Source organism: Melanotaenia boesemani, chromosome 7, assembly GCF_017639745.1.
Source record: "Melanotaenia boesemani isolate fMelBoe1 chromosome 7, fMelBoe1.pri, whole genome shotgun sequence".
Taxonomy (NCBI): domain Eukaryota; kingdom Metazoa; phylum Chordata; class Actinopteri; order Atheriniformes; family Melanotaeniidae; genus Melanotaenia; species Melanotaenia boesemani.
In genome coordinates this window covers 17,158,890-17,169,876 of record NC_055688.1, presented here as the reverse complement: position 1 = coordinate 17,169,876, position 10,987 = coordinate 17,158,890, and the positions used below count along the sequence as shown (strand labels likewise).

At 38.7% G+C, this 10,987-nt stretch overlaps 1 protein-coding gene and 1 long non-coding RNA gene across 2 annotated transcripts; both read left to right on the top strand.

Moving 5' to 3' along the window:
* The first annotated feature begins 1,710 nt into the window (after positions 1 to 1,710).
* LOC121643064 lies at positions 1,711 to 1,984 on the top strand. Its single transcript, XR_006011026.1, has 2 exons — positions 1,711 to 1,815; positions 1,914 to 1,984. It is a non-coding gene; the product is annotated as an uncharacterized LOC121643064 (long non-coding RNA).
* A 5,769-nt stretch (positions 1,985 to 7,753) lies between these two features.
* LOC121643504 lies at positions 7,754 to 10,477 on the top strand. The gene is made up of 7 exons (XM_041990952.1): positions 7,754 to 7,799; positions 7,882 to 8,003; positions 8,318 to 8,641; positions 9,239 to 9,589; positions 9,698 to 9,820; positions 10,143 to 10,204; positions 10,303 to 10,477. Exons 2-7 carry the CDS (start codon positions 7,916 to 7,918, stop codon positions 10,423 to 10,425), a joined length of 1,071 nt encoding a protein of 356 aa, XP_041846886.1. The 5' UTR covers positions 7,754 to 7,799; positions 7,882 to 7,915; the 3' UTR covers positions 10,426 to 10,477.
* The last annotated feature ends 510 nt before the right edge of the window (positions 10,478 to 10,987 follow it).

The following is a 10,987-nucleotide window of genomic DNA, read 5'->3' as shown; positions in this document are numbered from 1 at the left end:
CTGGGTGTCATCCTCGACAGCACCTTATCATTTACCTCACACATCAATAACATCACCCGCTCAGCCTATTTCCATCTGCGCAATATCAACCGTCTTCGCCCCTCCCTCACCCCCCACACCACCTCTATCCTGATGCACAGCCTTGTCACCTCCCGCCTGGATTACTGCAACTCTCTCCTCGTTGGCCTCCCACAAAAATCCCTTCAGAAACTCCAAATGGTTCAGAACTCTGCTGCCCGCATCATCACCCGAACTCCTTCCTTTCATCACATCACCCCCATCCTGCAAGAACTCCACTGGCTTCCCATCAAGTACAGGATAGAATACAAGATCCTCCTCCATACATACAAATCCATACATAAACTCTCACCCCCTTACCTCTCAGATCTTCTCCACATAGTCACCCCTTCCAGATGTCTTCGCTCCTCCTCTTCTATCCATCTCTCTGTCCCTCCTGCCCGTCTCAGCACCATGGGGAGCAGAGCTTTCAGTCGCTCTGCTCCCCAGCTCTGGAACGCACTTCCTCCTGACCTCCGCAATACCGACTCTCTCCTCACCTTCATCTCCAAACTCAAAACTGATCTTTTCAGAACAGCATACTCTCTGTAACATTATTTTCAATCACATCCTCGCCACTCTGCCCTTTATGTTTAGGTTTTTAGATTGTGTTGTATATGTGTGCCTATCCTGTACTTTTAATGTTTTATTATTTGTTTGTACAGCGTCCTTGGGTGCCCTGAAAGGCGCTTTAAATAAAATGTATTATTATTATTATTATTATTATTATAGACTACACCTTAATAAATCTAAATTGGCCAAGATCTATCCTAATGTTGACGCTACCTGTGACAGGTGTAAATCAGTGGAGGCCACTCTAATCCACACTTTCTCACAGGGTCCCAAAATACAACAGTTTTGGGAAGGTATTTATGAAGCATTTTCCTGCATGTTTGGTATTACAGTAACTCTAAACGCCCTATTGTTTTTGTTCGGTGTCAGCCCAGAGGGATTGACATTACCTGCTGGGGGTGGAAGCTCATTGCTTTTTCAACGTTGCTCGCATGATGCCTGAAATGGAAGGATGTTGCTCCACCCACAGTATCCCATTGTATTAAAGATGTGTTATTTCACTTAAAGCTTGAGAAAATGAGATATGTCACAAGGGGTTCTGAAAAGAAGTTTTATCAGACTTGGAGGCCCCTCCGGACCTTTTTTGACCAACCGTCTACAAATATGCAAGAATGATAAACAAGACTGAAAATAATTTTTAAAAATAAAAGCTTGTTTTGTCTTGTTTTTCTTGTAGCACCACCAGCAGCATATGGATTTATTGCATTGGTGGTCTCTGTAACCTGCTTGGTCATTTCTGTGATCATAAACATTGTTTTAATCTGTTACCGAAGAAGAGCAGCATGCAGACAATTGAAGGGTAACGACTACGTTTTACTGAGTACTAACATTTTATAACTTTAGAAAAGTCAGTGTCACCACAGAAGACAACTTAAAACTTAAGTTCAGGAATAATAGTTACATGACATATTATTATCATTTGTAGGACAGTCTGAATTAATCCGTTCCACGATTACCTTCTTACAGTTAAATCTTCAAAATGCACAAAAATAAAAATTTACCAAAGGAAGTATTTTTCTTTTTTTTTTCTTTTAGTTTTAGATTAAACTAGTTTAACCTACTGTGGATCCTCTTTTGATGTATTTGGTACATGAGTCTTTTAATGCTTTCTATCCATTTTCAGGGCAAAAAAGAACCTCTTCACATGCAAGACATGACAGCTTAAGTCAAACTGGAGATGATACCGTAATTAAAATTCAACTCATTGATATTATAATTGAATGAATTCCAAAAGACTGTTGTATTGATATAATTTTGTAATGATACTTTTCTTTGCTGCACAGACTGAAGGTGGACAGGACCTGAACTACGCTGCTTTACGTTTCTCTGGAGGAAAAGCTTCAAGAGGAAAGAAGAAGAAAAAAGTATCGACTGAAGAAAGTGTGTATTCTCAGATAAAACTGTAAATATGATTATATGTTTCTGTGAGATTGTTTTATTTATAGTGTCAATGAATAAGTGTTGTTAACTTTAAAAGCAGATTTGTTTATTATAAGGCACTAATCACAACTAAAATACAGTTTTGTGTTAAATTTTTCTCTGGACTCCAATATAAGTTTTTGTACACTTGTTTATATGTTAAAGAAAATAGCTACAGCTGCTTCTCAAATTATTTAATTTTTTGAAGCCTTATTCTTTGTTAAAGCCATGAAGATTAACTTTTGGTCAGGTGTTGGTGTATTTGCTAGATAAAAAATATTAATATAAACTGATGAAGTACTTTGTGAATGTTTATGTGTATTTGGCCTGGAGTTGTGGTGAAGGAGACATCATGATGCATCTTGAAGGACACGACTTAATTTAGTTTATGGATAAATCTAGAGCATATGTAAAGACATCTTATACAGCACATCTATATATAAATATATTTTTTATTTCATGAATGTTATTTAAGATATTTTTGGTCAAATGACCTTCTCTCTGAATATTCAGCTCTCCACCTCTTCCTGATACCAGCGGTGTCTTACCAGAAGTCTTTGCCCACCCTTCATGCACATCTTTGCTTTGAGGTGATGCAATCGCTGAAAAGTTTTCTTCAAATTCAACCATTTTAAATTGTTTAAAATCTTTTCAACAGTTAATGTCTAATTTAATTGTTCTTAGACGTAATACACCATTTTCAAATTAAGAGTGGCCATGAGTTGCATTTTTCTTGGTTCTTTAGCATGACTGTTTACCTTGAGTTGACAGGACTCTAGCTTATTAAAAAACAGAACATAAGATAAAAGAAGTCTTTCGCCTTTAAATGTGACAAAAATGAATGAAACTGACTATATAGTTAAAAGTCCTTGATTTCATACAGTCAGGTCCCTGCTGTTTCCTGATTATTTTAAAACAGGGCGAAGGACCCTCAGCTAATGTGTATACTGGGTCGGCAGCCAACTCATATGTAAAAGGATGTGCAAGTCCCTTTATCTGTTGAAGGTGCTGCTCATTTCCTTTTCTGGCTCGGCACACTCTGTGGTCACTTGGCACCTTTGATTTAATTGGCCTGAATTGGATCCTGGGGTAACACCTCTGAATCAGCTGTCATTGCTGTACCCATCTCCAGTCTCCTTAGCCATCTCTCAGACCCAGCACTGAACATCTCTGAGTTGGCTAATGTTTCCTTGATTCCTCGCCCTCTTTTTCCGCTGCTGCACCCGATCTCTTTGCCACTGCTTGTGTAACTCAGGTGCTTCTGACCAACCAGTAAGAGGTGGACAAAAATGTGCAAAGTCCGAACCAAGTCAAAAGATAGGTTTATTACAAAAAAGGGTTCAGGGAACATTAAAAAAGGAATAAAACTTGGTCCGTTACTCCTAGTCATCAATCTGTAGCAACGTGCTACAGTCGGCCAAGCGATGCTTGTGTTTTGGCTGTATTAGGGGTCAGACAGCCCAGACCACCGACTCAGGCCCATACAGTTCCTCCTTCTAGGCAAAACCAGGATCCCCCTCCGAGCACACCTGGACACAGAGTTCACCACGCCACAAAGAGAGGAAGAAAAGCATAACCATGAAATGTCTCAATATAACCCCATTATATAAATACAAGAATAAAATAAGTACCGGTACAATGTGTGTTATGCCAATATCCAGTTACCTGGACACAGAGTTCACCACGCCACAAAGAGGAAGAGCATTATGTGTCTGCTGCTTAAATAAAGTAGTGCTCCCCTGAGCAGATTGCAAACACCTGGTTCACCACACCCACAAACACTCCCACAGCAAACCACACAAAAGAACATAGGCTGGATACAGCTCTACCAGGTTACATCCCTCCCTGCTTGAATGGTTGTCGTCCCAGCGACCACTTGGCACACAACGCTAGGCATCTCTATAACGTGGGGGTGGTACTCCTCTGGTCACCCTGGTGGACCCCCGTGGGTCTGCCACATCTGGATGAGCGACAGTATCATCTGTAGGCTCAGTACTCCCTCTGGTGTCTGGACCTGTAGGAGCCCAAAACCCAACCCATGAAGGACCTATATCAGGCTGAGGAACTCCCTGCTTAAACCTAGGCACAGGATTATGATGACCTAGTTGACTAGGTTCCAGTCTTTGTTCTGGCAATGGGATTAACAAGTTCCCATGCACCACTTTCTCCAGATTCCCTCCATCACGTCTAATCACATAAACAGGTAAGTCAGGGTCCGGTTGTCGCACAACTGAATATGGTGTTTCCTCCCACTTATCAGCAAGTTTACGCCGTGCCTTGGCCCTCATGTCCTGTAAAAGTACCTTTTGACCTGGTTGCAGTGAAGGTGGGGCAGACCTCCGGTCAAACTGAGCCTTCTGACGAGCCATTTCAGAGTCTTTACATTTCCTTGCTTTTTCTATTGTAAACTGGAGACGCTTTTAATGACAGGTCACCCAGTTTTCCGCAGAAGTGCAGCCAATGCTTTCAGGGAGACCTAAAAGACGATCCTGTAAAAGAAATCCATGCCTTCCAAAAATTAAATAATGTGGAGTATATCCTGTGGTGCTGTGAACGGAGTTATTATATACCTGCATCATCTCGGGTAAATGTTCGTGCCAGTTTCTCCTCTCCTCCCCCAGGGTGCCCAACAACCCCAGGAACGTACGATTAAGTCTCTCACAGGCTCCATTCCCTGAAGGGTGATACGGTGTTGTATGGCTCTTCGACATGCCATACAAATGACACAGTTCTCTCATTAAGTTAGACTCAAAATTTGGGCCCTGGTCTGAAAACAAACGTTTAGGCGCTCCAAACTGTTGGATGATCTTAGTGTTTTAGTTATTTTTTTTTGTTTTAGTTCTGGCTTTTTCTGCTAACAATAGTCCGAAGACCACCATCATTCCCTCATTCTATATATCCTCTTCCATGCTGTGTGTTGTGTTTTCCGGTTGTTGCTATGCTTCTTCTTCTTCGTTTTTTGCTGGTTGTTGCTATGTTTCTTCTTCTGCATTTCAACGTTTGTCCAGCTCAGAGGACTAGATTGTCGATGAGTTGCGGGACCGTCATGTGTGTGTCATTTGTGTTATTCTGTGATTACATTATTGGAGCACACCACCCACAGTATGATTAAAACTGATTTTTATCTTCACAGGTAAGGTCTCGACCAGATAGAAAATCTCATAAGATTAAAGAAATCGTTGTGTGTACCAGGCTTAAGGAGAGACAGCAGCTCAAATAGTAGCAGCGGAAATTTACAGCAGCACTTCCTGCAGCTGCCACAACCTGCCGCAAGTCGCCACAGCTTTCCAGAGTCTGCTGGAGCTCCTGACAGGCCAGTGTATCAGTGGTAACGGGTCAGACTGATACAGTTCAGGATCTCCTTATTTTTGTGTAGCTGAGGGAATTCAGGAGGGGAAAAGTAGCGTAGGTGCTTTGTGAATCTCGCTTTGCATCTTGCTAATGAGCTGAACTGCTGCCTGTCAATAATTTCTGCCTCTGTATCACAACCCGCCCACTCGCCGCTAAATGATCACCTCACACCTTCCACCCCAACCCTTTTCAGGCACTTTTCAAATTCGGCAGTGGGTGGAGTTCAGAAGAAGTAGAGGGTGTAGTTACACCTTAAAAACTATTGAAAGGGTTGTCTCTGTGCTGTGGCATAACGTAAAACCTGTCTGAAACTCCTCACAAATCTCATGTGTTTCTAAAGATTTATGAAGTTGATTTAAAAACTGCTTTCTCCAAAACTTTGAAGAGAAAAGGTAGTTTAGATATTGGCCAGTAGTTGGAGAGAACAGCATATATATACCCATTTCACTCTTGAATTCTGATTACAAAATTCTAGCTAAGGTTGTGGCATGTTGCCTAAAAAGGTTCTACCCAATATTATATCCCCTGATCAGACTGGTTTTGTAAAATTGAATTGTTTTAAAGTTTTATTTATGGAAAACAAATTTGCCTCTTTTGAGCAGCTGTCAACTAAATATAATCTGCCTGCCTCACATTTTCTTAGATATCTACAGATTCAACACTTTGTTTTATGTTCCATCCCAGGGTTTCCAGACGAACCTCATGCTAATGTAATGGATGATGTGATGTCTTTTGACCCGATGAAAAAGAAGGCAATCTAGATTGCTCAGCCTGATTTACCATTAAGATTCCACCTCTATGCTGGCAATAGGAAGGTCCTGGGAGCAGGACCTCCAAATGGACATCGGTGACCCAGAATGGGATGATATCCTGAGGAAAATTCACTCATCTTCCATATGTACGAGACAATGTCTTATTCAGTTTATAGTGGTCCATAGACTACACCTTAATAAATCTAAATTGGCCAAGATCTATCCAAATGTTGACGCCACCTGTGACAGGTGTAAATAAGCGGAGGCCACTCTAATCCACACTTTCTTGCAGGGTCCCAAAATACAACAGTTTTGTGAAGGTATTTATTTAGCATTTTCCTGCATGTTTGGTATTACCGTAACTCTAAACCCCCTATTGTTTTTGTTCGGGGTCTGCCCAGAGGAATTGACATTACCTGCTGGGGGGAGGAAGCTCATTGCTTTTTCAACGTTGCTCGCACGATGCCTGAAATGGAAGGATGTTGCTCCACCCACAGTATCCCATTGTATTAAAGATGTGTTATTTCACTAAAAGCTTGAGAAAATGAGATATGTCACAAGGGGTTCTGAAAAGAAGTTTTATCAGACTTGGAGGCCTTTCCTTCTTTTTATTTTATTTTTTTTTATGTGGGGTGGATTCTTTTATTCACTACTGTTTTGTATGTACAATGTGTATACATATGCATATATATATGTATATGTGTATATATGTGTAAATGCTTTCTTAGTTTTTTTTTCTTTTGTTGTGTGTTTTTGTATTGGAAAACTTCTTTAATAAATATATTGAACACTAGTTAGGGTTTTGGGGGGGTGGGGGGTGGGGTGGGGGGGGGGGGGGGGGGGGGGTTTGGGTTCATTGTCTGCTGGTTTTTCTATTCTGGTCTTGTCATTTGAGTGTTATCTTGTTTACTGTTTTTATTTAGTTAAGTTTATTCCCTTGTCCTTTCTGTTCAGTTTACTTCCTGCTCCCTGATTCTGGTTTCTCATTATCACACCTGCTTCTTGTTTTGTAATCAATCCCTCTGAATATATGCTCCAGTTTTAAAGAAACATCATTTACATAGATGGGCATCTTGGACACATCATCAGTAAATTACCCAGGGTCATTGGGTGTTTTGGGTCTTTGATCTTCACACACCCTCACCTGAGCGACCCAGCCAGGAGTGACAAGACCCCGGCTTGTGTCCAAGCAGCTTGCTACACCATGGATTCCCTCTTTTGATCCACAATTTCCTGTAAGTGCTCTCCGCTACTTCACTGATGTTCTTGGTGGGTTTCTTATCCTGCAACCCTCTGACACCAAGGAGCTTGTGTGTGTGGTGCAGAGACTGGCCTGGAAATCCCCTACAGCACACTTCAGTTGGCTCATAGTGTGCCCTCCACCCGCTCCTTCTGCAGTTCTCAAGCAGCTCCTGGTACTTGGGCTTCTTATGCTTGTGAGCCTCTTCAATGCAGTCTTCCCAAGGGACTGTAAGCTCCAAAAAGGCAAAAAAAAAATAAAAATAAAATACATAAATAAATAAATGAGCTAAATAAACCAAATAAACCTAAAGCTTAAATTCGCCTACCCCTTTTAGCAACAGGAGAAGATGAACATTTCTCAAAAATCATACCAAAGTCATTATTGGCAGAGTGTAAGAATTAAAGGTTAAACAGTAGAAATAAGGAAGGAAATTACCAGTGGGGCAGGAAATGCACTTTGATCATATATTCTGTTCTAACCAATCAGATGTGTTTGACGCTCTGGATTGCCACACCTCCTCATGTCACCTAAATATGAACACATTTTTATAGTGAAGACAGACAAGATGCGTGTGCTGTGGGTTACACTGCTCCTCCTTCATCAGGGATGTAAGTTCTGTGATTTTTCATTTAAATAGCTCCGTATTTATTTCTGACTGTTTATTTTCATGTTTATGTGCTTGAAATTATAAGCAATTTGTTGGTTTTATTCTGTTTGCTTGTTATTTATGTTTATTCTTTAATTCACAGCATTTTAGCATATTCCCTCTGCTTTTATTTAATTAATTGCATTTCTTTTAATCTTTTTTTTTAATGCACTTGTATTGCTTTTTGCACCCTGCTGTAATGATTTATGTAAAGCACTTTGAATTGTCTTGTACATGAAATGTGCTGTACAAATAATTTTGCTTTTGCCTTTGCAGATACGCTGGTTCCAGTGACCACGGGTCAACTTGGTGAAACTGTAACTTTGACCTGTACTGTGCCAGTTGAACAGCGGAGTAGTACTCCTCTCCATTGGTATAAGCAGGGTGCAGGAGATACTCTGAAACTGATTTTTACGGAATTTAAAAACAAAATTTCTAAGTCTGTTCCAGGAGATTTTGCCTCTAGAATGAATGTAACATATGATGGAAAAACCAGCCACCTGACCATTTTTAAGACAGTTCAAGAAGATGAAGGAATGTATCACTGTGCTATAACTCAGTGGAATGATATATGGAATGGGGTCTATTTGTCTTTAAAAGGTAATTGCATGGTATTATTTGAGTGTTCATTGAACATATTTAGCTGAATTTATTATTATAATCTTTAGTACTGTAATGATTTGTGCACTTTAAACAGCAGGTGCTCTCTCTAAAGAGATAATTTTCATTTCTATTATTACATTATTATTTATAACAAAGCTTGTAAATGTAAAAATGTGTTAAACAGAAACAAGTTAATAGCAGCAGACTGTCAGTAAGAAATCTGCATGTTAGAGGAAAAAAAAACTCAAAGAAAGTACAACATTTTTACAAAGTTATTCACTCTAACAACTGTAAATATTTCTCCATTATCATTTTATGAATACAGTGAGAAAATGTACTTCAGTGATTTCAGAAAAGCAACAATTTTCAACAAATAACCTCATTGAGAAAACATATATTTAATTGAAGAATTTTATTCGGGTCTGTTACGACCCCGTCTCAAATCCAGGGGACCTAGGGCCAATAACAAAAACGAGCCGGACTAAACTTAAAGATATATATACACAATTATTTTAATACAAACCAGGTAATACAAACATTTGCTGCAAATTAATTTTCATCTCTGACTCACATAGTTTATGTTTTATACCACAGGGAACAGTGAGAGGACATCAAACTATACTGTTGTTCAGACAGCATCAGATCCAGCCCGTCCAGGAGACTCAGTGACTCTGCAGTGTTCAGTCTTCTCTGACTCTGAGAATAAGACGTGTCCAAGAAATCTCAATGTGTTCTGGTTCAAAACTGGATCAGATAAATCTCTTCCACAGATCATCTACACTGATGGAAACAGACTTAATGAATGTGACAAGAGATCTCACCCTCAGAAGAAATGTGTTTATAATTTCTATAAGAACATCAGCTCCTCTGATGATGGGATTTATTACTGCGCTGTGGCCACATGTGGAGAGATTTTATTTGGAGATGGAACTAAACTGGTAACTGGTAAGATGTTATTTTTAGCTAATATTGTAACTGGTAATATAGTGATGTAAACAAGACTGAAAATAATTTTTAAAAATAAAAGCTTGTTTTGTATTGTTCTTCTTGTAGCACCACCAGCAGCATATGGATTTATTGCATTGGTGGTCTCTGTAATCTGCTTGGTCATTTCTGTGACAATAAACATTGTTTTAATCTGTTACCGAAGAAGAGCAGCATGCAGACAATTGAAGGGTAACGACTACGTTTTACTGAGTACTAACATTTTATGACTTTAGAAAAGTCAGTGTCACCACAGAAGACAACTTAAAACTTAAGTTCAGGAATAATAGTTAGATGACATATTATCATTTGTAGGACAGTCTGAATTAATCCGTTCCACGATTACCTTCTTACAGTTAAATCTTCAAAATGCACAAAAACAAAAATTTACCAAAGGAAGTATTTTTCTTTTTTTTTTTCTTTTAGTTTTAGATTAAACTAGTTTAACCTGCTGTGGATCCTCTTTTGATGTATTTGGTACATGAGTCTTTTAATGCTTTCTATCCATTTTCAGGGCAAAAAAGAACCTCTTCACATGCAAGACATGACAGCTTAAGTCAAACTGGAGATGATACCGTAATTAAAATTCAACTCATTGATATTATAATTGAATGAATTCCAAAAGACTGTTGTATTGATATAATTTTGTAATGATACTTTTCTTTGCTGCACAGACTGAAGGTGGACAGGACCTGAACTACGCTGCTTTACGTTTCTCTGGAGGAAAAGCTTCAAGAGGAAAGAAGAAGAAAAAAGTATCGACTGAAGAAAGTGTGTATTCTCAGATAAAATTGTAAATATGATTATATGTTTCTGTGAGATTGTTTTATTTACAGTGTCAATGAATAAGTGTTGTTAACATCAAAAGTAGATTTGTTCATTATAAGGCACTAATCACAACTAAAATACAATTTTGTGTTAAATTTTTCTCTGGACTCCAATATAAGTTTTTGTACAATTGTTTATATGTTAAAGAAAATAGCTACAGCTGCTTCTCAAATTATTTAATTTTTTGAAGTCTTATTCTTTGTTAAAGCCATGAAGATTAACTTTTGATCAGGTGTTGGTGTATTTGCTAGATAAAAAATATTAATATAAACTGATGAAGTACTTTGTGAATGTTTATGTGTATTTGGTCTTGAGTTGTGGTGAAGGAGACATCATGATGCATCCTGAAGGACACAACTTAATTTAGTTTATGGATAAATCTACAGCATATGTAAAGACATCTTATACAGCACATCTATATATAAATATATTTTTTATTTCATGAATGTTATTTAAGATATTTAAAATATAATGTGTATACTGGGTCGGCAGCCCACTCACATGTACAAGGGTGTACATGTCCTTTTATCT